General features: G+C 43.5%; 2 protein-coding genes across 3 annotated transcripts in view; one reads left to right on the top strand and one right to left on the bottom strand.

Moving 5' to 3' along the window:
* Window positions 1–27512, top strand: part of LOC123518880 — a 461886-nt gene that overhangs the window by 170514 nt on the left and 263860 nt on the right. For both annotated transcript variants that reach the window (XM_045279931.1, XM_045279932.1), the window contains exons 3-4: window positions 11283–11371; window positions 18585–18642. In XM_045279931.1, coding sequence (XP_045135866.1) covers window positions 11283–11371; window positions 18585–18642 — 147 coding nt within the window. The remainder of the gene's footprint in view (window positions 1–11282; window positions 11372–18584; window positions 18643–27512) is intronic.
* LOC123518879 (RNA-binding protein Musashi homolog Rbp6-like) lies at window positions 1555–13407 on the bottom strand. The gene is given in 6 exon segments (XM_045279930.1): window positions 1555–3698; window positions 3700–4118; window positions 4374–4595; window positions 8012–8139; window positions 10700–10822; window positions 12801–13407. Coding segments are annotated over 6 exon segments (1221 nt in total). The 5' UTR covers window positions 12895–13407; the 3' UTR covers window positions 1555–3463.

Below are 27512 nucleotides of genomic sequence, written 5' to 3'. Positions count from 1 at the left end.
TACTGTCTCAAGTCGCAGCACTACTACTGGTGTTGGTTTAGGCTAAAGTTACCAGGCTAGTCAACATACCCCAGAGGACAGCAGGTCAACCAAGCAATTCAGCTCACAGACGACTCCCAATGGTATACCCGTACTAAAGCAAACCGTGCCCTCTACACAACAGTACCAGGCGGGGAAAGGCCCAGGGTCAACACAAAAAAAGTGGAGAAAATAGGAAAAAAGAAAAGAAAAAAAGTGACTGGATAAACTTTGACATTTGTATGTACTTTTAACTTCCATACATCAAGCATAAGGTGTTGCCATGAGGCGCGTCTCTGAGCTGAAAATGTCTGAGTGCCGGGATACACAAGGGGAGGAGTCCCACGACGCTACCATGACCTACACACCAGCGTGGCTCAGGGCAAGCCCAGGCTCGGGGCCACATGGTTTGTGGTACAGTACAAAATGAAAAATTACAGTGTAGAATGATACACGGAAGTCAATACAGTATCGTAATGAGGGGGAGGGACGGAGGGGAGATGGAAAGGAAGTGGCCGCTGGGGTCGGCTAGCTGGTGTGTGGAGGCGCCAGCAGTCCACACCACCCACCTACCGCCCACCTAGGGAAGAGGGTGACCCAGGCATAGTACTGTGGCAACTGAGTGAATAATGCAAGGAACTGTAGTGGTAAGTGTATGAGCACACCTCCTCTAATTCATGTCCATAAAAAAAAAAAAAAAAAAAAAAAAAAAAAAAAAAAAAAAACTGGCATCTTCCTTGAAAAATTATATATATATATATATATATATATATATATATATATATATATATATATATATATATATATATATATATATATATATATATATATATATATATATATATATATATATATATATATATATATATATATATATATATATATATATATATATATATATATATATACCGCCAGCTTAAGGCAAATAACAATGCTTCTTTATTCCTCATATCAACGTAAAAGGGCAAAGGATGACATCCAGTATTATCTATGTGGTGGGGCTTGTTTGTGTGGTGGACGCCGAGTGCGTGGGAGATGCCGGGCCACCCTGCCACCCTTACAGCCACAGGAGCAGGAGGGAGGAAGCTACCGGGAAGACGACATGTCGCACGGAGGTGGGGAAGGAAAATGGATATAGGATGGCAGGGCATGGAGAAATGGGGAAGGAGGAGGAGGTGGACAGGAAGGGTCGAGGAACCTGACGGGAAGGAGTGGAAGGAAAGGGGGGAGGTTACACAGGAAACAGGAGGGAAGGGACAGTCTAGGCATTCCAAGTTCATCTGGTCAAACAACAGCCACAACTTTCATGTCAATCAAAACAAAAAATAAATAAATAACACAGTATCCCAGACATGTCGACTACTAAGTCTCCATAGTCTAACAATGGCCTTATATCCTGGTCAGTATTCCACACATAAAGCTATATACATTACACTCTAAAGCTATGGGCTCACTCTAGGCCGAGGCAGAGACATGGAGAACAGAGATCAATGTTGCACAACAGAAGTCAAAATTGATTATCAAAGGCCTACATGGTATTTGCTGGACATTCCAATGTGGTGCAAATAACAAAAATAAAAGTTATCAAGTTGTTATGCTGCCTACGACTGTACCAGAACTTCCTAGACAGGCCTAGAAGGATATTAATGGATACATGGCATGCCAGAGACCAAGGTGTGGGGATGGCTCTGCTCCTCCCGGCTCACATACTTACTGTTGGAAGGACAAGGTGAGCGCTCCACCCACTGATGGCTGCCCAGGTGTGTGGGCCCAGGAGCTGTGCAGCCTTCACAGTGCGGTGGCAAAGAGGGCCCACCCGCAAAAAAGGCCTGAGTAGCAGTCTTGTTGGCACACCTTGAGGCAGGCAAGCTGGTAGGGTGGGGACATGGTGGAAAGGATGGCAGATAAGGGGACAGGGATGAGTGGTGGCAAGGGGAGAAGGGGGAATGGGGCAGCGGCAGATGGGTCTGGTGAGGGATGATGGAATTGTGTGGATGACTAAACTTGATATCAACACAAACCTCTGGCGTGGGGTAGAGGAATAAGGTACACAGCTGGGGTGGGTCACATCAAGTACCACTGAGGTGTTATGTGTTTCACAGAGAAGACTTCAGAAGCAAACGAACGCAACGCACACTGAGTATTGCTCCGCACTTATTACTAAAACACACTTGCTATAGTAAGCTAGTCCCGACCGACCAGACCAGGCAGCCAAAGTAACTGACCAAAGTGGAATGTAGCCAGCAGGGGACTAACTCCACTGACTCTCAGCAAGGGGGCCAGTGGGTGCTGTCTCTCCCCCTGGCCCTCGTGCTCTCGTGACCTTAACAGTAACTCAACTTAAAACTCTTGATCCCAAGTTTCATGCAAAATCGCTCCAAGAAAATTATGTTTGGCTGTATCCAACAAAACAAAGACTGCCCTCCTTGGCTGAGGGCACCTGGGACAGGGCCACTCACCCGGGCAGCCTTGGTCCGAACTTGGGACCACAAATTACCGAGACAGCCAAAAAAAAATCTGACCTCCATACACAAATATGTACATCTTGCTTTGTTCAGGTTGAGCAGGTCCAAGTGTTTTCTTGGCCTGGGCCAGACTGCTCCAGCCTCTCCACTTACACCTTACAAATGCTTACTTGACTCTCAAAAGTAAATAAACAAATAAAAAAAATAAATAAATAAAAAAATAATAAAAAAAAAGCAAAAAAAATTGGCTTAAGTACAAGACTATGTGTTGGGCAGTGCACTGCCAAGAGAGAGATGTACACCAATCTAAGTACATCTTCCGTCATCAGAGATCTAGTGTCCCACTATGAGCCCAGCCCAGGATTGGTTCCCTTTATGGCACTCACTTGTATCACCTCACTGACTGGGGAGAGTGGGGGGACAGGACCACCATGCACACCACTAACACAGGAGCTCAAGCAGATCATAGGAAATGCGAGGAAAGTCAAGGCTGAGTGAGAGAAGGAAGACGAATCAAAGGCATGGAAATAATGCTCTGGAGGGAAGACTTGATAAAATGAGGAAGACAAAAAACTGAACAGGAAGACCTTGGAAAACAAGGAAGACTTGAATCAAAATGGGAAATAAAGCTTGACACTTATGTGAAAGTGTCAGGACAGCTGAAGAAAGAAGATGGAGAACACCATGGAGTAAAAGGAAGTAAAGTTTGAGGCTGAAGATGTGGACACAGAACAAACTTAAAATTATGCACAACTCCCTGAGGCTGAGAATATCTGGTGCAAGTAGTAGAGGGAAAAGGAAGGAAAGAATGAGACTCACAGTGGCATTGGTGGGCAGGCTGGACTCAAAGTGTTGGTTGAGGGGGTGAGGGTGGTAGGTGGTGCTGGTAAAATTTACTAACAGAGGAAAATGAGCTGGAGACCAAGCTGAACTGAGGGTGATGGGAAAGCAGGGGGGATGAGTGTGGCAAGACAGCACCACTAGGCATACATGCCCACCCCATACATGGCATTCCAGTCAACTCCCTGGAAGGAGCTCATGTCCACATTGGTGAGGGAGTATCCCTGGTAAGGAGTTGTAAGCCCAGCGTGGGTGGACAGTGTGGGGATAGAATGGTTGGCTGAGGTGGACAGGGCAGCTGCCTGGTTGGCAATGGTGGGAGCAGCAGAAACTGCAGATAGAGTGGGGCCTGTGGGAAGGCCCAGTGGTGTGGGGAGCCCCACCTGTAGGGATGCCAGCTGATGTGAGAGCAGTGGAGGGGAGGGGATAAGGTGTATAACGGTAGGCAGACAGTGGAGGGTATGTGCCCCCACCTATCAGCTTGCCATAGCCACTTAAGGCAGCAGCCTGAGCAGCTGCAGCTGCAGCAGCAGCAGCTTGAATATGGGCTGACTGAGCAGTGACTATGGGACTAGCCAGACCACTCTGGCCTACTATTAACCTCTTTGAAAGGAGTGAGGCAGCCTGGACAGCCTCCTTAGGCTGGGCCTTCTTGCATTCCACTTTCTTGTTCTTGATGGTGTGGAAATGGATGTCACAGACACGCTCCACCACGTCCTCACACTCAAAAGTGACAAAGCCAAAGCCACGGTGACGCTTGGTCTGGTTGTCCATCAGCATGACGGCCTCCTCCACCTGCAGGCAACACAATGTTCCTCCATCACCACACTTGATGAGCCAAGTCACCCTGGCCTTAACAAACTAACTTGTACCGGTACACTACACTAACCACACACAAAGATGACACCAACTATAGCCGTTTGACCAGATGTTTTAATCCAACTCACTAACCCAAAATTCCTTCACAGCTACACAGTTACACTGACACTAACCCTGCAAGCATGCCCACAAGAGCAGCAGCCACTTCAGGCAAGACAAACAAATACTAACCTTGCCAAAGGAAGAGAAGTATGCCTTGACTTCCTCAGCACTGGTCTCCTGGCTCACCCCTCCAACAAAGATCTTCTTGGTGCGGTTTGTTTTACCCTTGTTCTTCGGGGTAGCATGCTTGGGATCAATCTTCTTACCATCCAGCACATGGTTTGGGACAGAGATCACCTTCTCCACGCTGCTGGCATCTCCGAATGTGATGAAGCCAAAGCCACGGCTCCTCTGTGAGGGGGAGGAGGGAGGAGTGAGGTTCAAGCTTGTCATGCCTTTACCAAAGGGGTGACTCTTATTCCATATTATAATTACATATTAAGTAACAGTTTCACATGAATCAAACATTTTTTAATGGAATGCTTGTCTATTGTTATGTTTTACAGTACACAGTAACTAAATGCGTGGACAATAACTTATTGTAAGTTTTGATACTAAGAATTTGTTTGCTACTCCACCACATTACACCAAACTAAATGCAGTATTAAGTTGCTTGTTATTCCCACCAACCAATACTACCGGGCCACAGTGCCACCTATAGTCAAGGCTTACAGTCACATCAATAACCCAACTGTAGCTTATCAGTACCCAGCAGTACTTGGAAAAACACCAACAGAAAATTCTCAGCAAAACACTACAAATCTGGCTAGAAAAATAATCTATTATCTACATTTCAGTGGTCTGAAAAGCCAAGTTACTGTGGCCCCACACAGTGGCTGGTGTTGTGTGTCCAAAGGTGTGGGGCAAGCAGTGACCTGGCCTCACTACCATCATCTCCGTCTTAAACCTTGCACAACACAAATGTGTTGCTTACATGTGCATGTATGCATGTATGTATGTAAACATCTTTTATATATATATATATATATATATATATATATATATATATATATATATATATATATATATATATATATATATATATATAAAATTATCTGGCAGAATAAAATTTCTATCAAAAGTACAACCAGATACTGTGTGTCAAACCTGAGATTATATATTTACTGTAATGTAATTTATATGCTCATGATACATAGATAATTTAGTCAAGTAAGTTGGATTCAGTTCAAGATAGCAATAGCTTAATAGAAAAAAGAAATAAAAAATAAAATAAACATTTTTTAATGAATAAAATAAAGGATAAATAAATAAACAATTAAATCCCTAAGAGGAAGTTAGATCAGATCATTTTAGCCTGATTCATTATGTTAAATCTTTTTTACTCTTCAGTTCAAAGAAAATACTGTACCAAGATATGAATCTGATCACAGTTTCTAAGGGTATGTTCTGACTGTAGTTTCCAGAACAATCAGTCTCTACCAGATCAATATATATATATATATATATATATATATATATATATATATATATATATATATATATATATATATATATATATATAAACACATACATACACACACATACCAAGAGAAAGAGACTGCTCCTACACACAACCAACCAACCTGCCTCAACAATACACCACAACACTGCCCAACAAACAAATAAAGAATAATAATGTAGTAATAACAATAATAATGATAATAATAAACACCACTTCCATTACAATAATCTCAGTGACTGTGCGACAAAAAAAGTAAATAACAATTCAACACGGACCAGAGGCTGGAACTGGGCACTCAAGCTAAGGGCCTCACCTCTCACCCAACACTGCTTCTCTCCCATCACTATGATACACCTGGGAGTCAATGAATAGTGTTAATGTGGCAGGCGGCACCAGATACACGGATATACACACTGCCTCAACACATCTGTAAGGGACTGCCTCATGTCCCCACCATTAAGAAAAACAGTTAAAACACATGTAATTTTCCCACAGTATCTGTCAAGGAATGATAAAATAACCCTGAGATAACACACATAATAAAAAAGAAGTAGTGATATTGTGGGATGAAAAGAAATAAATTGCCATAGTCATATCTTTCCTACAATACCTGCCTAAGAATAAACTGAGTGAAGTGATAAAGAAATAAAATGACCCTAAAAGAAAGGATACAAAAAATGAGAAGTGGTAGTAATCTAATGCTTATTGGCAAAAGAAAACTTGAAAGGGATCACTTCATGAATCTTTCCTACATAATCTGCTGAAGAATAAAGTAAGTGATGAGATACACAATGACTTTAAAACAAATGAAATAAAAGGGGGTGGTGGTAATAATCCTAAGTGTAATTTCAAAAGTTTATATAAGGTCATGGAGATATTCTGAGGTAAAAGAACCACCATCAGCATTAATAACTTCTGGAGAGAGAGAGAGAGAGAGAGAGAGAGAGAGAGAGAGAGAGAGAGAGAGAGAGAGAGAGAGAGAGAGAGAGAGAGAGAGAGAGAGAGAGAGAGAGAGAGAGAGAGAGAGAGAGAGAGAGAGAGAGAGAGAGAGAGAGAGAGAGAAAATAAACAAGAACAAGGCCTCTCCATATGAGGGGGCACTACTAATTGGCTTCCGTTGACTCGACCCCAATACCTGTGCCACAATGAGATTATAACCCACACTCCCCCCAACCCCCTGCTTCTCCTTCCTTCCTCTGTGGCAGCTAGCTAGGCTTCAAAATCCAACACTTCTGGGGCTTCTTACATCCCTTCCTCAGCACACACACACACACACACACACACACACACACACACACACACACACACACACAGAGAACATACATTTTCCAACTTTTTATCTTTCATTATTGTATCTTTCCATAATTCAAAGTTCACATGTGCACCAGCCAAGAGCAAAGTCACATGCACAAACATTCACCAAGACTTCTAAAAGGAAAGTCTGACATCACAAGACAACACAATGACATTTCCAAACATACATAAACAGTGATCCTTCTTAACTGTTTCAGTGATGTCACCGCAAAAAAAAATTTAAATCGAAATAGCATTTGGTTTTCCTATTTATTTTTTCAAAGTATCAAGTCCATTCCATTAGACCATGAAAATTAATCAGCACACACACACACACACACACACACACACACACACACACACACACACACACACACACAAAGTTGACAATTCAAACTAAACAACCTCCAATTATATCTATCAGAGCTTCCTCTTATCTGATAACATTAAGCTGAAGACTCTGGCAGACCTGCTGTTTTTTTTTTTTCTAAGATACACGTTTCAATTCTTTCTAAACACCTATCAACTTGGTAGTTTTTTTCTTCCTTGGATTTTTCACAAAATTAAAGAATAAATGTGGAAAAATATAAATATATTATTAATCAATTAATTGTTTAGTAGATAGCCTAATACTTCCATACACACTTTCATTTCTACACATAAGGTCCCACACAGATATTAGCAGGAAGCTAATCTATTACACACAAAATAATAAATACAATAGTAGTCTTTCATAAACTTAACATTTTTCCATACATAAGAACAATAATCATAGAAAATATATGAAATATCACCCTAAAACAATAACAATAATAACAAAAATAAATAATAAAGAATGGTGGTGGAACATGAATGAACGTTATGGCAGAGTACCTTCGGGCAACATCTGCCACGACCATTCCCTAACACTGATCCAAAACAATGGCATGGCGTAAAGATGGATAATGATGACGATAACACAAATGGTGGCAACAATAACTATGGTAGCAATGACAACAGCCCTTCAGCTCACCTGGGTCACGGGGTCCTTCATGATGAGCACATCCCGCACAGTGCCGTAGGAACCAAAGTACTCCCGCAGTTTCTCAGGGGTTGTCTGCCATGAAAGGCCCCCGACAAACATCTTATTGGGGGCGGGATCTGGGGTGGGACGAGAAAGGTGGGGTTAGTGAGGAACAAATACAGCTCAACACATGGATACTAACACAAATCTTCTTCTCAAGTTTCCAGTCTCTTTCCCCCACTAAGTCATTCTTCAGCAATAGTGCTCTTAAATTTAGACTCTAGTTTTCAAGTAAATTCTGACACTACGTAGCTATCATATAAAGTTGGAAGCTTATTTAGTAGTTATTCTTTCCACTTTTTTTTTTTTCCCAGGACATCCTTCCTGTCTTCCTACCTAAACTACAAAACATACATAGCCTCACAATTCCTTTATTTTTCAAGTTTGCTGACATCTTATACATGTTTAATACTTAATACACTTAAGCTTAAACTTTGATGCATTTGTCTTTATTTCATTATTCATGTGCTTAACTCTTTTCCTACAAATACTAGCATTTTTTCTACAAATATCTTATAAATTTTGAGTTATGTATATTTGTCCTTGATCACTTTTTCTTGTAAAATATCTTTTTCTACTTTCTTTACCTTAAGGTTTGTCACTTTCAAGTCTTGTCAAGTTTTCTCTTCATTACTGGTACTGAAATCATTTTTCATACAGTTTTATTGTCAGTCCTAAGAGGTGATGTAATCCCATAAACCTGAGAATATCCACTTGGTTGTTATATAGCCCAGGATTGCTCATATAACCAGTAATTTTTTCTCAATACATGCAAATCCTGTTCTCTCGTTAATCATGCTTGACTACACATAGATAAGGCTAACCATAAAGCATATATCTATAGCAGCCTTGATATCATATGCCTTTACACAGCTATGGTGCTCACCTATCAGCTACTTTTATGAGCAATAATTAAAGCAGCTTTTCCTCTAATTTCTTTAATTTGGTGTGAAGCCTTTACCAGCCTCCTTTTCTCATTATGAATAAAATTGGTAAAATATAATTCACAATTTAACAGTGAAATCCTTTCAGAACGAATAATAGTAAGCTTTACGACATTTCTCCTGGTGATTGTAGTATTTGTTAGTGATATATTTTGTGAGAGACCCATCAGGATGTACAATGCTAATTCATAAAACAGTAAATCATCAGAATAACCCTTATCTGCCTAGGCTTTGGATGCAAGACCTGGTGGTGGCCATGTGTGGCCAGCTGACCAATGCAATAATCTCCTTACCAGTCTCCTTATCAATGAAACTCCTGACATACAATTAACAGCCACATGCTATTCACTTACTAATATGCACAAAGCATGCAGAAGACAGAGAATTATCCTTTCTTTTCTATTAACTTATTTTCAGAGAAACTATTTCATGAATTAACTTATCAACTAATGCACATCTGAATATGAAAAGAGCATAATATTAAGGAAATGCATTACTGAAGCAATTCTATTTTTCCCAGTGTGCTGATTACTTTATCATGTAAATGTATTGTGTCCTTACTTCCTTCTTTGATGACCTCCTATCACTTAGCAACAGAGAAGCAACACTAGCCAGTCTTTCCTATATGCACTTAATGAACTAATGCTTTACTTTATATTACTAAAGTATTTGGTATTTTTTGCAGCTTTAAAGGATATTAATACCAAAGTCTGACATGAAATTCACATAAACATACGTTTTACATTTCATGCTTTCAATTTACTAAAGCAAGGTGAAGAAGCTCCCAACTTTCATGTCATACATCATGTATGCTGCTTTAGTGCACAAGGATCCCACACTGTATCATCATTGCCATATCTCATTTCTTCATCATATAGGAGTCCACTGAAGGTAATGATAAAGATAATGCACTTTGCACACAACTGAGGCACCCAGTAACCCAGCAACCTGCCTCTCCTGTTGCTAGGTTACAAGACTGCCACTCCTTAGCTTGTATGCAGCACCTATTACCCACCAGGTGAACAGGAAGGCACAACCAGAACAGCTTGCTCATCAGCCTTACCTGCTATCATACCATCAAGTGCTAAACTAAATACACACACAACAACCACTAAATAATTCCAGAACCTCAAAAAGTCTTCAAAAGTATAAAGTGTCCACTAAATGATAAACTTTCATTTCATAATATTCTGATGAATAAAGAGGAAAAAAAAAAAAAATGTAAAGTTGATATCAGCAAATTCCTGAGTGCTGTGCTATCAGTCAGTAATCAAGCAACCTCACTCAGGCACACACTAAGCATCATGTTATCTGGTGTTTAATAATGCAACTCTCTTCTTTCAACTTCACATAAGAGACTTGAGCACACTTCCTTCTTTCCTCTCACTATCTTGTACTCTATAAAAATCTCTAACCCCAATAATTCTTCATTCTATGTATGATTGCACAATTCTCATGTATCACTGCAATACTTCCACTTTTGTTCGAGTTAATGATATAATACTATGCTCTTAAATGTTTTTTTTTACACTTGTTAATAGCAAAGGCAGATGAGGATGCTTTGTTCCAAGAGAGAGAGAGAGAGAGAGAGAGAGAGAGAGAGAGAGAGAGAGAGAGAGAGAGAGAGAGAGAGAGAGAGAGAGAGAGAGAGAGAGAGAGAAATTTATAATAAAAATCCAGTGAAGTGACTCACCTGAGGGAGACGAGCGTCCTGATGACCCGCCCTGTGAAGCTCCTGAAGACCCGTTCATGTGGTCGCCGGTTGACACTCCTTCCATCTTGACGTGGTCACCTTTGACCAGATCAATATTCCTAGCTGGAAGGAAAAAAGACCAAAATTAATACAAACCTCATAATGTACAGCTAACGTCAACAGAAAATATGAACTAAAAATTAAAGTACCTGTTTGCAAAAGCAGACTCCTCTATATTATAGATAGCCTGTCTGCTACTTATTGAGCAATAATTTCAGCTTGAAATACAAGCCAATAACAATAACCTGCATATGGTGTTAGATAAACTACACATTATCCTACATTTTAATTTTGCTGCAAGATGAAGTGCAACAGCAAAACTTCCACAATTATAAAGTGAGTCTTTTCATTTTACTTCATGGTGATGGTACTGAACATTACACACTGTATCAACGACAAACTTCACAGTACCAAGCAACCCAAGACATAAATCAAAACCTTACTATAAGCTCTATGCTTCTGCAATGTATACTTCAAGCACTTGCAGAATTAAAATAATGAGATGTGACTTTCTGTTTCCCAGGTCATTCCTCTGGTGACCATCATTGGGGGAGCCATGGTGGGCATGTGTGTGTGGAGTGGATATGCCCTGGTCACCAAGACTGATGTCCAGTAAGTACTTTATGGTATGTTTGGTTTAAATTAAGCAAAATCAACAAAAACTAAAATGCTTTCCTCCATCACCAATGCCTTGCCCCTTCAGCTGACATTCTACAAAGAATATCCACAACACAAGATCCAAGCCACCCAAAACATTAATCTTGAAATCTAACTAGGTATGTCCCAACTATTAATTTCTTGTATTCTTGCCAACTTAACTAACCTAAACAGAAAATATTGTTACCATGCTCTAAGTTATTATATCAGGTTTATTTTGACACCAGATTCACCATCACCCATTTGGCAAGATTTAACTAAACACTCCCATCTTCATCAAACTGCTGACAAAGTACCTTAGCTAGATATCAACCAGCTAGACTGAGCACCACTACTTACTGGCCCCAAAGTTTGCTTTGCTTACTGGATACTAATTCCAAGAGTTGCAAACACTGCAATACTAGTTTAGGAGGTGGAAGACAACTGGAGAATAATTCCCTTTCCATGTAAAAATGAATTAAAAACAATTTCTTCAGTCCTGCTAGTGTATAACATTAGGCTAACAAAACAATCCAAGTCATAACCACTGAAGGGAAAAACAGACTGAAGAAAACCAGAAATAAAATCCTTTGTAGAGCACTTTAGCACATACAAACCCAACACACACACACACCATTCTTCCCCAGAAAGTAAGCCCATAAAGTGAGGATAACCCCATGTGCCAGGGCAATGAAAAAGAAAATTAAGTGGGGGTACATGTTGAAAACCGCAAAAATAATCCTTTGTAGAGCACTTCAGCACATAAACCCAAACCACACAACCACATTAGCCTTCCACATACAAGGTCACAGTGCTCCTAGTTCATAAATAAGCAGCATTCAAATTAAATAACCCGTTGTAATTCCCGCGCCATTCTACCCACGCGACGCCAGACCAAACAACCCTCACAGGGACGCCCACACCCACCCATACACTTCCACTCACATATAACAGCGCAGAACAGGGCCTAGGGATGCAGCAGTGGGCACACAGCGCGGCACGAGGAACACCAGGAAGGGAACAAGGGTCAATGAGGGGCAGCAGCGCTAACCTCCGTTTTTAAAGCCTCGCGTGAAGCCATTCAAACAAGAGGCCATAGCAGGGAGAGGGAGAGGAAGGCGGGAACTTTTAAGGCTGCCTTCTCCCTCCTCTTCCTCCCTCTCCCCTTTACTTCTAATCATCTCTGGTTCATCTTACCCCCCTACACGTCTCCTATCATAAGCCTTAATGTACTGAAACGTAAATGACGTTGGAAATGTGGAAAAAATGGGATATTGTTAATTAATTATTTTTTTTTCCGGCTTACCGAAACAATACCACTGGCTCTTGTCCTGCGCAGCCATTTTGCAAGCACTATTAAACTCTTTTTTTTCTTCTTGAGTAGACGTGAAATACTGATACATACACGTGGGTAATGGTGAATGCTTGCGTAGGCTCTTGTACATGTTGATGCCCGTGTAGTGTTTGAGGACTGGAGCCTCCACGTGTAACTGTGACATGTTTACCTCCGCCGCCGCCACTCGCTTCAGCAATGAATTCCAACCATTTTTCCTCCTGTCATAGTTTTCACTTTTCCACTTTTGAATACTTGTTTCTATTGTAAAACGTACATGTAAATTACACTGCTATTTGTCCAAATACTTGTAGACTAAGGGAAACAAATGAAAATGTTATGTATTTAGTGTTTAAGGTACGGTAGATTCTCATTTCATTCTGACAGAACTCGCATCTCGTTTTTCCTCGTATGAGTTTTCACTTTCCTGCTTTTGAAAGCCAATTTTTTATCGCAAATTATCATCTAAGTACGAAACGTTTTTATATACTGTAGTCTAAAAGAAAAAAAATTAGATTCTCATTTGATACAGGGCAACAAATTCACATCGTAATATTCACTACGCTCAAGCTTACAGATTTCCTGGTGATGGCGTGATTAAAAGTATACAAATTACATTATTAACAAAATGAATTTCAACATTTGCACAATCCTCTTTTCATCTAACACGTTGTTTGTATCGCCGCCAGGCTCGTTATCGTTAATACCTACAATCGCACACCCTAATCTCCCTGATTATCGAGATACACTTCTACTATTTATACTCACTTTTTAAATATGAAAATGAAAGCCTCCCAATATAAACAACCTCGGCGAGACGGCACTGCAGCCCCACGCCTCCACTGTCCACACACTATCTCACCAACTCACGCACTCACTCACCATACATTGAAGGGCGCAAGTTCAGCCTTCTTATCTCACTAGAGCACCACTAATGATTATACTGATAAATGAGATAAGGGGTAGCCCGAGGCCTCACGGCCATCTTTGTTCCCACCTGCCAAGTCGTTGAGGCCTGGGAGGCAGAGATGTATACTGTAGTACCTTAAAGTGCGTACCTACAGTATATACTTCACGTGGACCGTTGGACGTATAACTCCCATGGAGAAAAAAAATCATGTTTACTTTCTGCGAAGTTTACATAGTGTTATACTGTATACATAGCTTTTACGCTGATCCCGTTGACCATTACGTGGGTGAGCGCGAGAACGTTAGAAAGAGGTGTTGAGAGGGAAAGTTTAGGGAAGAAGGGAGGGAAGCTAGCTCCAGCTAGTCTCCCCGCCTCCCTGTTCCTACTCCTAGGCACCTCAGCTTTCGCGTTCACAGCCCACAGCCCGCGCCCTCTGAATAGGAAATAGGACCACATGGAGAGAGAGAGAGAGAGAGAGAGAGAGAGAGAGAGTACGGTATAAGCCTATGTTCCTTGCCTTTCGCCACCCTCCATCAGCTCCTGTCATCCCTCAATAGTGTGTGTTGGGGATGCTAATTACAAACGTTATACGGGTCAATCTACAAGCCATGATCTGTGAGGCCAGTTGGACAGGAGCTGCCCCGCATGGCCGCACTTATTAATATAATGTTATTTGGATGTCGCGGGCAATTAACTCCCAGCAACAAAACATTTGCATATCACGCATGATTAAAAAAAAAAAAAAAAAAAAAAAATACAGCCCACCAAAAATAACTACAATGGCATGACTAAATTAATATCAGAGAGAGAGAGAGAGAGAGAGAGAGAGAGATGGGGTCATGGGGGTTGCATTACGCGTTGAACCAATGCAACGTTGAGATGTTTATTGAAATGAGTCGAGCACAGCCTTTTCTCTCACTCTTCCCGCGTCTCCCTTCCCTCCCCGCTCTCCCCAACACATCCCCAACCCACGCCTCGGTCTATCCCCTGAGGAAGCAAGTATTGATCCGCCATAATGAAGAGGCGTTGGGCGGGGAGAGGGGGGATGGGATGCTACGAGGCGGGAGATGAGCCCTCAACTTGGCATAACACGTTCTAATACGATGCCCTCCGCTCTCACTCTACTCTCTCAAGGTCCCCACCATTATCTCTCTCTCTCTCTCTCTCTCTCTCTCTCTCTCTCTCTCTCTAACAACTTTTCACTTAAACTAATGCTTTCATAATTATTTGCTATGCTTTCAAAAGCTTTTGATATTAGTAAAGGTTTTCAAAGCGTATACATTTGACAATATGGGCGTGAATGTCATAATGACGTTTGTAATACGTAAAGAGCATCTAACTTCGATAAGGATGTAAAAAAAAAAAAAAGAAAAAAAGAGGGTGATAACTCCAGGCATCACTGCAACTTGACCTTGACGAATCACCCTCATTCAAACCTCATTTGTACGAAAGAAAACGGCGTATGAGTGCTCTTACGTCACTATCACAACCATGTTCCTGTATTGAATAACAGTTACAATAAATCTTGCACTGCTTTCTCCCCTCCTCCCTTCTCTCTTTCTTTCTCTCTCACTATCACACCCCATGCCCTCCCCCACAACGCTACTCTCCCGACCTATCCCCAGCAGACACTCCAGGAATTCTACACATGCAAATAGCTGGTGTGTGTGTGTGTGTGTGTGTGTGTGCTGCGCTACGTGTGTGGTGTGGTGTGCGTGGCGGGGCGATGCAGCGGTGGTGGCGTGATAGCTATAGTGGTGGAGTTCGTGTCGTGGATTTCGAACAGGCTAGCTCTTGCTGAATGACCCGTTAGTTAAATGGATGTTAGGCTGTCCGGCTTGCTGAATCAGTGATGTAACTTGACTGCAGGATTATGTGGAAGTGATTTGACTTTACTGAATGGTTTGTTAGTGAACTGGTGTTGGGTTGTCTGGCTTACTGTATCTGACTGACTGGCTGAATAATATTGCTGCACTGAGTTGATTATGTGTAGGTTGACTGGAAGGAAGACTGAGTGACTGATGCATTTAGGATAACTGGTTGAACTAGTATGTATAAGTCTCTTTCACTGACTTACGAAAGACGAACTGAGGAAATAATTAAATCTCCCTCTAAGGTTGTTTGATTAACTGTTTAACTATCTGACGAGGCAACTGAGGTACAGATTTCGTAAAGTATTATCTGAATTAATGACAGCCTGATTACTTAACTGATATTTCCTGACTAAGTGAAGTACGATGAGTAGACTTACCAACTGACTGTCTGACTGGATAATTAATGAGTTACCTTTGAAACTGTATGCATGACTGTAAATTCATCAATTAATTTAACAACAGACAACAAAAACAACTGACAGGAAAAGTATCTAATGCCGAACTGACTGAGAGGACTGAGTGAGGCGGTCGGTAAGGCAACAGGCTGGATGCGGGAGGGAGGGAGGATGGGTCATCGAGGGAGAGTTGGCTCCAAAGTTTATAAAATGCTCAGCTCCATTTTTAGAATCGTGCAGGAAAAAGAGATTCAGGAGCGAGGACTCGATACCTTTCTGTTTTTCTCTCTCTCTCTCTCTCTCTCTCTCTCTCTGCCCACGAACTAGCCACATGCACCGCCCTCCTCTTAATCTCCTCTGCTCTTTATAGTTATCGCAATCCTGTACAAGTGCTGGCCTAATCCTTTCTGGCACACACACACACACACACACACACACACACACACACACACACACACACACAAATTCTCTACTCCGTCCTATCTAACCGTCCCTTTCCTTCTCTCTCACCTCTCTTTCGTCTATTGCTCAGAAACCTCCTTTCTTCTCCTCCTCCTCCTCCTCCTCCTGCCCTCGATCCCCGCTAGTCTTGGCATGGGTGAGATAAATAAACCCATAAACGGTGTTACAAATGTTTATGAACCCCTGAATAATCCGTGTAAACAGAACACCTTACTGTACCGTCACTCACTTCTTCCTCATCACTGCTCTTTACTCACCCCATCTCTGTCTCCCTCGCTTACTCTTTGCTTAGTTTTTCTTAGCCACTTACTTTTCCTATTCTATTTTCTTATTTTCTTATAGTTTTGCTTCCTTTCCCTCATGTTATCTTTTTTTTATTCTAACGTTATTACTATCTACTTTCTTTCATTTATTCATATATTTGCCCTTCTTTCCTCTCTTCATATATTTTTTTCTTATTATTTGTTTGTCCTTTTACTTTTCCTATTGCATTTCAAGTTGCTCTCTTTAATTTTTCTTCCTTTTTCTTTCATCGTATATCTTTCTTCTTTGTCTGTCTTACTTTCGTTATATTTCTCTCCCTTTCCTACGATTTTTATTTGCCCTCTTCCTTTTCTCCTTTCCTTTCTCCATTCACATCATCAAAACAGCTCCTGCTAACCCTGCGCTTTCCATTTCTCTTACTTTCACTTTGCATTCCTATACCACCATTCACATATTCAAACCACCTCCACCTTCTCTTTTCTTTCCCTTCACTTTCAATCTCTCTATAGCTCCATTCACATTTTTTAACCTCCTCACATTGCTTCGTTTCCTTCTCCTCTTCCCTCTTTCCCTTTCACTCTCCTATAGCTCCATCCACCTTCATCCACAGCTTTATATTGCCTCTTCTTCCTCTCACGGCAAAGGAAAATCCCCTAATTAATAGCCTTGGTGATCTACGTACGCGTCGGCAAGAGAGGCAGACAGAGAGAGCGAGTCGAGTTTCTTTCCCTCAGCCTTGGAAAACCCAACACCACTTGGCTGTCAACGGAGAGGGATCGAGGCCCTTCTGATGGACGGGGCCACTCGAGCTCTGAATGCCTGGGCCGAGGAGCGCACGTGCCTCCCGAAGCGGCCTCTGGATTACCTCAGTCCTCCACTATGCAAATGACTAGATACCGTGAGAAACTTTGGAATTAAGAATGAATCCGTGTGCGGGGAGGGAGTGGTAGGAGTAGGAGGAGGAGAGAGGAAGTGGGTGGTGGATGAAGTTGGTGTGGATTTGTGTAATAATTAAAATGGTCATGTAAGTCTCTCTCTCTCTCTCTCTCTCTCTCTCTCTCTCTCTCTCTCTCTCTCTCTCTCTCTCTCTCTCTCTCTCGTGTGATCTACTCATCTTTCTATTTCCTTTGTGTTTTATCTGAATTTCCTTTGTGGTCTCTCTCTCTCTCTCTCTCTCTCTCTCTCTCTCTCTCTCTCTCTCTCTCTCTCTCTCTTCATCGGCACCATCGTTACCGGCAGAGGGAGAGGCAGAACAGAAAGGAGCGCTCACTGTCCGCCTCGTGCCGTGAAGCGAAGCGCCGCACAGCTCTCAGAAATAAGCCCACTGCCACCTCCCTGAATTAGACACTCACTGAGACACAGGAGATATAGCGACGCGTGCCTGATTGATTTCATCTATCTCCCAGCTTGCCCTGACGCTCCCCCACCTCCCTCCCTCTCTCTCTGGTCCGTATACTCTCTCTCTCTCTCTCTCTCTCTCTCTGATTGTGGGTGGGGTAGAGAGGTGGAGGGTAGGAGGATGTGGTGGAGGCGGGCTGGAGTTACGTAAAGCCCAGAGCCCCGCAGCCATCCAGGGTCCTGAATCCCTAGATGGCTCAGCTTATTGTCTTTATTATTTTCTCCTCGATCCCCCGTTAGGTAAAGGGGCTGTAATGGTATTGTGGGTCGTATTTGTGTAGCGTATGGGTTTATAGGAGCATTACGGGTCATTATCTCTCATTCTTTCGATGGGAAAAACAGGAGAACGGACACAGCTGCTGCTACTACTACCCCACTACTAATGGCGCCACTGCTGCTGCTATTACTACTATTTCTATCACCCTTACCGCAATAATGAAAAGAGTAACAGCAACACTACTACTACTACTACTACTACTACTACTACTACAGATAATACTATCACTAATACTGCTGATAATACGTGGCATCAATGTATCCTTATCTTCAACAGGGTGAAGCGCAGTGGACTTAACCGCTGGGACCAGATTGATCTCAACCGACCCCAAAAGGTAAGTACTCAACCATCACGTCCAACCTTACAACCAACCAACCCTCAGCACTCTATCTAGCTGGGGATTTAGGAAGAGCCAGGGGAAAGAGGCAGGGACGGGAGCCGGGGGAGAGCTTTCTGTCGTCCCCCTCCCTGATTGTCCCGATTGGCTTGAGGGAAGACAGGAGGATCAGGGCACGAGTAGATATAAGACTCCACTTGATACACGAGTAACTGGCTCACTTAATGTAACCTACAGGGCGAGTATACACCTGTCCTTCATTCCTCCTTGGTAGCAGAAGCACGGGACAACCACACAACTCCGCCACAGGGACTTCTCGACTCAATCCACAGAGAGAGAGAGAGAGAGAGAGAGAGAGAGAGAGAGAGAGAGAGAGAGAGAGAGAGAGAGAGAGAGAGAGAGAGAGAGAGACCTAAAAAAAAAATAAGCTGGGTAAGAATGAATACAACTTCTAAGTGACTGAATCTGAAAGTTGGTGTCCCTGAGGCGAGTGCGTTCCCCCTCGTTCCTTCCCTCCCTCGGGGCGCTGCCAAGTTAGGCTAAGTTGCTGCCTTACCTGAGGGCCCCGCACACACCTCGCCGGGGCCACAAGCCTTAGAGAGGGAGGCCCAAAGCGGGTTAAATTGTTCGGCCAGCTACAATCTCAGACGGAAGTTGGGTCCTGCGGGTGTCGCGTGCCTCTCGTGGGAGGGAAGGGGAGGAGGTGTAGGTTGACAGTCCGACACACAACAGGGGAGATATTAGTGGAGGGCGAGGCGACATGGGAGGCAGGGAGAGTGAGTAGAGGAGGAAGGGACGACACGCGAGGAGGAAGGTAAGCAAACAAATTAGGATAGGAAAACAAGGCCAGGAAAACACGGCGTGAGAAAAAAAGGGGCGATGAAAGGGTGATTTTTGCGGGTTGGGAGTGTGTCTATTAGGAAAACTAGGAGTAACGTATAACAGGAGACGGGGCAAGGCCAGAACGTAAAAGAGAGCACGGCTGAAACGACAAGATAAGGCAGGGGAGCGTAAGACAACAAGATGGACGGTGGAGTAACAGAGGGAGATGATGGATGAAGGAGGAGGAGGAGGAGGAGGAAATACTCTGAAGAATACATGAAGGAAGGAAGGAAGAAAGAAATAATAAGGACAGTGTATGAAAAGAAAAAAAAACATGATAAAAGGAAGGAAGAATGAAGAAAATGAGAGGAAAGTTAAATGTTTTCATCTTGGTTTCTAGATTGCGTTGTCACACCTCCCGTTCCAATCAGCCAGGTGGACACGTTGCCTGTTTCAGTTGTACACGCATATAGGTTGCTACGTGTGTCTTGTTGGTGAAGGTTTGGATGCTCTCTCTCTCTCTCTCTCTCTCTCTCTCTCTCTCTCTCTCTCTCTCTCTCTCTCGTTGATCTTACGATTTTGTTTCTTTTCACTCACGCAATCACAAAATAATAATAATAATAATAATAATAATAATAATGATGATGATGATGATGATGATGATGATGATGATGATGATAATAATAATAATAATAATAATGTTAGTATTACATATACATACAGATAGTTACACAACGAGTCATTAGGTCATCAGATTGTTGTTAATGCTTCACTAATTATGTTATTGGTCTCGGCCCGAAGTATTATTGTTACTGAAATGATAATTGTTAAAGTTGTTTGTTGCTGTTATTGTCGTCGTTGTTGTTATTGTTGTTGTTGTTATTGTAATTACGACTCCAATTGTTGCTACTGTTGCTGCTGTTGTCATTGTCGTGCTAACCAGGGTAATTACGTATCATAATTGGTGTTATTACTCACGTGGCTGCATATTTACTATTCAGTGCCTCGTGTTACATTTCCTCGGCGTGGTCTAAAGAGGAGTTCAGCAGGGGAGGGAAGGGTGTCACGGGAAGGGATGTGGGGATGACTGGAGGAGGATGTGGCACTGAGGGGAGGAGGGGCTGTTATTGAAATGGTCTTGACTGTAGGAGGGGCGGTGGGGGCGTTTGGGGGTGTTGTGGAGTTGAAAGGGACAGGAGGATGTTATTGAAATGGTCCTGGCGGTGAGGGTGACGCATCTGGTTCTCCCTGATGCGTCACACCACTGCACACACACACCACACCACACACACACACACACACACACACACTTTGCTCTCTCTCTCTCTCTCTCTCTCTCTCTCTCTCTCACAACGGTAACAGGCACGTGTATCTCTCGCTAACTTCCTGTATCACTTGGTCCATTCACGCCAAACGGACACACACACACACACACACACACACACACACACACACACACACACACACAAGCCACGGACGAAGGAGCGACGCGGAGCAATGGCCGACGGGAGGCGAAGAAAAACGCACGTAAAAACAGAGAGAAAAAAAAAAGTAGAGGTGTGGATGAACGGATCGAGTTGGGTTAAGGGACCGAACCGCCTCACTCAGACCACGCCCACGCCTAACGCCACGCACCGCTTCCTTCTTTCTTTCTTTTTCTTGTCCTTTTTTTTTTCTTTTTCTTATCCGTGAGCATGAGGATGAGCAGGGGGAGAAAAGAGGGAAAGGAAAGAAAAAAAGTGGTTTATTTCTCCCTCGTATTTGGAAGCTCAGTAAGAGACGCATAAATGGTAATTGGAGTTTGTTATTAGTCAGTTGTGAATCTCGTTGCTGAAGTATATAATGATGAAGTAGAGATGACTTGTATATATATTTTTTTCTATTTCTTTCAGTCTATGTCTAATATCACCTCACAGGATTCTAGCTTTTCATTTCCTTTTTTCATTTAATCATTTTTTACAACTCCACGTCTTCTTTCATGCTTAAAAAAAAAGAGGAAAAAATGTGAGAGAGAAAATCTTGAGTCTTGAGTTTCATATGTAGAAAAAGCAAATAAGATGTCTTGCCTTTCACTTCTTGTATCCACACTTGCTCTTTAAACACTTATAAAAACAAAGCATACTCTTGAACATTACTTCTTTATTCACTACTGTGGTATTATTCATAAGCCACTCACTTCTTTCACTCTCTTTTCTCGCGTTCAATCACACTTAAAATCAACGAATACTTATGAGCCTTGATTCGTAAATAAAATGCACAAAAAAGAATCTAGTTATATGAATACTAACTTTGCATAATTTCTAACACTTCTTTCATTCTGCCCTTGATTCGAAAACCTAATAAGAGTATTTTGTAAACAAGCACACTAACTTCATATTATTTTCCAAGCCACTAACTTCATTCTCTTTCTCCTTGTACTCATTCATACCACTAAAACAAAGAAACCTTTTAAAAACGTTGATTCCTGTAGCAAGAAAGTGTCCAGTGGTGGTGCGCCCCTCCCACAACACTCTCAGGAAGCCTTACAGAGGTGGTGTTCGGATCACGTGGGCGAGGGTGGAGCTGTGGCGTCATTTTAGTGTCGTCGAGGGCAGGGCCGCGGGGTTCGATTCCGGTTCGCACAGCCCATGAATTATGCACCACGGGTCTGTCTCCGGCACGTGCGTGTGTGTGTGTGTGTTAACATCTGCTCTTTGAGGCGGTGCGCATGTGCGTGTGTGTGTGTGTGTGTGTGTGTGTATGCGTCACGGTGCGCGAGGAATCATGTGACGTATCCTTTAGTCATGTTTGTTTATATTAGCAATTTGCAGTGTGTGTGTGTGTGTGTGTGTGTGTGTGTGTGTGTGTGTGTGTGTGTGTGTGTGCCGGCGCGCGCGAGCGCGTTATGAATCGACTATATTCATTCATCGTCGAAGCAAGCACGCACGCACACACACACACACACACACACACACACACACACACACACACGACCTTAAACATTCACCTACAGTCGAGAAAACGATAAAAGGAAAAAGAAGACGAAAACGAGGAAGAAGAAAAGAAGTAAAAAGAAGAAGAGAAAGGAGGACAAGAAGCTACCACACCCTTACACACCAAGAAAACAGCGAGGAGGACGAGGCTGGAGGTGGGAAGGAGACAAATGAAGGAGCAGCACCATATATCAACCAGAACACTACTATCTTCCCTTTCTGGCCCAGTACTCTAACCTTCCTTGTGCCTCAATTTAGGAGAAAAAATAACCCAGTACAGCAGGCTTATTACACTACCACTCCTATTACTACCTCCCAGCTACACCTCTAATAAACATATTCTCCCTATCGTCCTCTTTCTGTCTTTTCGCTCTCAATTTGGTAGGAAAAAAGCCAGGAAGTGGGAGTTATATAATGTCCAGCCGCCTCACACTTCACGTACACGATCAGCTAGAAAATCCACCTGAGCATGCACACCTGAATCTCTTTCTCGGGACAAATAGATGCGATTACCTTAGCTTTAATTTATCCCTTCATTAGCGGGCCGCACCTGTCTGTCAGGGAGGGATAATGAAACACTCTAGATTGATTTAACGCCTCGATGCACTGCCGCCCTCTCTCTCTCTCTCTCTCTCTCTCTCTCTCTCTCTTGTTGCCGCCATTCAATGTCACTCACTGGGTCACCTTCCCATCTATGGCTCTCTTCCGCTCGTCCGCCACTCCGCAATCCCTCGAAACTCAAGCTAATCTAACTTAACTTAACTTAACTTAACCTAACCTAACCTAACCCAACCTAACTACTACTACTACGTTAGTGTTACCTATCGATAGGGCCTAAGTAGTGAAGGGGGAAAAGCGAAGGCCTAAAAAGAGAGGGGAAACGGATGAGGGGAACTGATAATGAGCGGCACGGGTGAGGGGAATGATATTGGAGGTGGGCAGCGAGGCGAGGGGAGAGAGAGGAAGGTAAGGGGAGGGATGGAAGGTTGAGAGGGGACGCGAGGGGAGTGCGAGGGGAAGTGATGGATGGTAAGGGCTCGGCGTGGATTACAATCGAATATCTGATGGAGGAGGATAAACAGCATCACCTCCACTGGCTCAACTCTCTCCCACGCCCTCAAATCGCTCCCTAATAAATGGTTGCTCGTGTTGTCCCTTCTTTATGAAACACTTATTTCATCTCTATTACCACCACCACCACCACCACCACTAAAACACAGCTACACATACACGCACCTTCCCCTCCACCACTACACTACCACCCCGACAACCCGACTCCCATCTCCTGACACCCCTAGAACCAGTATACACCATCAAACTAAAACACATACACCACCACAACACCAGCGACACAATATTTACCTCTCACCCCCAGACGCTCACACCTTTCAAGACCAAAAGAGGATATCAACATAACAGTATGGAAAGAAACACGTCTTCCTCCATGTGAAACCGGGATGTTATGGGCGTGGCAGCTGTGAGAGGAAGACGAGAAAGAGGAGGAGGAGGAGGAGTGGGCGGGTAGGTCTCCAGTTCGTGTCAACCTGAAGGCTGCTCGGTGGTACAGGAAATCGTGTTCCCAGGACCCCTCAGCCTCAGGACCCTCGGGGCAGAAATACGGTGGGGCTTTGTGCTGAAAACTTTGTCACAGGTCCAGAGTTACACAGGATGGGGAACATAGCAGTGTTGGGAGCAGGGAGAGGAATGGGGTGGGGGGAAGAGGCAGAGAGCGTGGGAGGACCTGGGAGGGGATGGACTGGGAGACAGGCGAGTGAGGAAGTGGGAGAAAAGTACAGACAATGGCAGACAGGAAGGGGAAAAAATGAAGGTATAAAGGAAATAAAGAAATACACATCATATTGAGAAAAAAAAAGACGATAAAATAGACACGAGAGTAGAGTGAGGAGTTAAGATGGAAAGAATCACCAGCAGAGAGGGCGAGAATGACGGAAATGGAGAAATATGTGCAGCCTGGAGGGAAAAAAAGACAAAGAAACGTGGAGTGTGGAGTAGAGATAGACAGAACGCGAGATGTGAAGTATAATTTTGTTAATGGAAGAGGAGTGGCAGGGTAAATATTACAGAATGATGGAAGGGATGATGAAAGTTGATGACATTGAAGCGAAACAAAGAAAATGGCATAAGGGAAGAAAAGAAAGGAGGGAGGAATGGAAGACAAGGGAAAATGAAGGAGCAATATCGAGTGGAGAGAATGAATGAACGAATGAAAATATGACGAAAGGAAAAAGAAAAAGAAAATGAGAAAAGAGGATAAAAAAGTGAAGAGAGATGAGGACAGCGAGAAACAGGGAGAAAGAAAGAAAGAAAGAAAGGAAGGAAGGAAGGAAGGAGGGAGGGAGGGAGGGAGGAGGGAGGAGAGAAGGAGGGAGAGAGGAAGGAAGGGAAGGAGAGAGGGTGGGAGGGAAGGAAGTTGGATAGGGAGGTAAGCTTCCCCTACACACACCTCCCCATCCACCCCCATGTTATCACCTCTCTCTGAACGTACCGCCCACCACCCACAGCTCTCTCAAAACACTCACGACATATGGAGGAAACACGTGGCTGCAACACACACACACACACACACACACACACACACACACACACACACACACACACACCGGTAGCTCAGTGGTTAAAGCGCTGGCTTCACAAGCCAGAGGACCGGGGTTCGATTCCCCGGCCGGGTTGAGATATTTGGGTGTGTCTCCTTTCACGTGTAGCCCCTGTTCACCTAGCAGTGAGTAGGTACGGGATGTAAATCGAGGAGTTGTGACCTTGTTGTCCCGGTGTGTGGTATGTGCCTGGTCTCAGGCCTATCCGAAGATCGGAAATAATGAACTATGAGCTCGTTCCGTAGGGTAACGTCTGGCTGTCTCGTCAGAGACTGCAGCAGATCAAACAGTGAAACACACACTTTATATATATATATATATATATATATATATATATATATATATATATATATATATATATATACTGAATACCTATTACCACCACCACCTCCATCATCATCATCACCATTCTCTTCATCATAACAGTTACAAGTCATTTTAGTCTGCAAACTTGTCTATTTCACAAGTTAGGGCACGCATGAGGAACACAGAGAGAGAGAGAGAGAGAGAGAGAGAGAGAGAGAGAGAGAGAGAGAGAGAGAGAGAGAGGCACATTAATTTTCTGCTATTCTTCAGACTGACAGGAGGAGGAGGAGGAGGAGGAGGAGGAGGAGGAGGAGGAGGAGGAGGAGGAGGAGGAGGAGGAGGAGGAGGAGGAGGAGGAAAGACATGTCGAGGTATCAAGTTTCCTCCCTCCCGCACAGACCACAGACAACGATACCTGATTCCCTCCACTCTCTCTCCACTCTCTCTCTCCACCTCTCCTTCTTTAGTTACGCAAGAATCTGATAAATCGCTTCGTTAATAGGGAGGACAAATTCTCTCTCTCTCTCTCTCTCTCTCTCTCTCTCCGGATATCCTTTATACCTGAGGCTTCATAACTTCCTCCTCCTCTTCCTCTCTTTTCTCTCCTCCTCTTCCTCTTTCCCCGATGGCTTCCTTTTACCTCCTCCTCCACCTTTGAACTCCTCCCTTTCTCATGGCTTCTCCTCCCCCACTCTCTCTCTCTCTCTCTGCCCCGAAATGATACAAATTGGATCATTAATTTATAACGTGGTCTTCTTTCGCCAGCTCTCGAGTCTTTCTTTGTCCCGAGAGAGAGAGAGAGAGAGAGAGAGAGAGAGAGAGAGAGAGACAACCGCCAAGCTAGTCTGGTTATGTGACGTCACTTCCTCCCTCTCCCTCTCTCTCTTTCCACCCCTCCTCCCACTCCCGGAACAGCTGGTCCCGTCCTTCTCCCTTGTCCCCCTTACTTCCTGCTAACCACGTGGTCCTTTCTCTCTCTCTCTCTCTCTCTCTCTCTCTCTCTCTCTCTCTCTCTCTCTCAAACATTCACTCATCTATCCTCACGCACCCGTCACAAATCACACACACTAACATATACACACAACAGCACATACAACAACAACAACAACAACAACAACACACACACACACACACACACACACAAGGCAACAGCAGGCGCGGGGCAAGATAAAGGTGGCAGGAGCAGCTGGGCGATCAGCTGGAGGAGGGACGGGCCCTTTGTCGTCCCGTGTCTCGCTGCCAGACATCACCAGCACAACAACATCACCTGCACCGCCACCATCACTTCCTCCTGTCCTCCTGTAGCGGCCAAATGTCGCCGTGGACTTTGACACTGCGGTAATGCAGCGCCACGACACTCACCCGCGCCCAGAAGTGCCTCTAAAAAAGCCGCGGCGGGCCGGACACATGCCGCGGCCAGACAGGCTTAATAAGCGTAATGTGGCGGCGATGGTGCTCCACTGGAAAAATTTTGGTCACGCACGACATAATAGCAATTTTGGGAACAGTGCAGCGACCCAGCAGCGGAGTGATGTATTATGCAAGGCGGCGCTGCAGCGCGGCCTCTGCATTATTTAGGAATTACACAAAATATGCAGCCAAGATCATCTCCCGCTTGCGTGACCCTCCACTTGGCAGCGCGCAGGCTGATCCTCCTCCGCCGCCACCACTGCCGCCGCCGTCACAGCCACGGCCACCACCACTACGACCACAAACCTCCAACGCTGCACAGAATAATTGAAAAGTTGGAAAGAAAGAGAAAAAAAAGAAGAAAAAATAACATACATAATAAACTTATTTCCTGCTTGACACGAACACGTCCAGTCACGAAGCGGAAGATATGACAAGAATAGAAGGACAAACCGGGGTAGGAAAAAAAAAAAAAGTTCAATTTGAAAATGGGTAGCGACCACACATCCGTAATTTTTTTCTTCTCGTTTCTGTATTTTTTTTTTTCCCACCGTGCACTCTATTTTGTTTCTGTCAATAAAATTTTACACACACACACACACACACACACACACACACACACACACACACACGGACGATACAGACATCATAACAGAGATACAACTTTTTCCACTTCCTCTTTCTTCTCTCCACTCCCACATCCTCATCCTTCTCTCGTCCTCCTCCTCTCCTTCCTCTGGTT

This window comes from Portunus trituberculatus, chromosome 44 (genome assembly GCF_017591435.1).
Source record: "Portunus trituberculatus isolate SZX2019 chromosome 44, ASM1759143v1, whole genome shotgun sequence".
Taxonomy (NCBI): Eukaryota; Metazoa; Arthropoda; class Malacostraca; order Decapoda; family Portunidae; genus Portunus; species Portunus trituberculatus.
The sequence above is the reverse complement of the archived record's forward strand: the minus strand, read 5'-3'. Positions and strand labels throughout refer to the sequence as shown.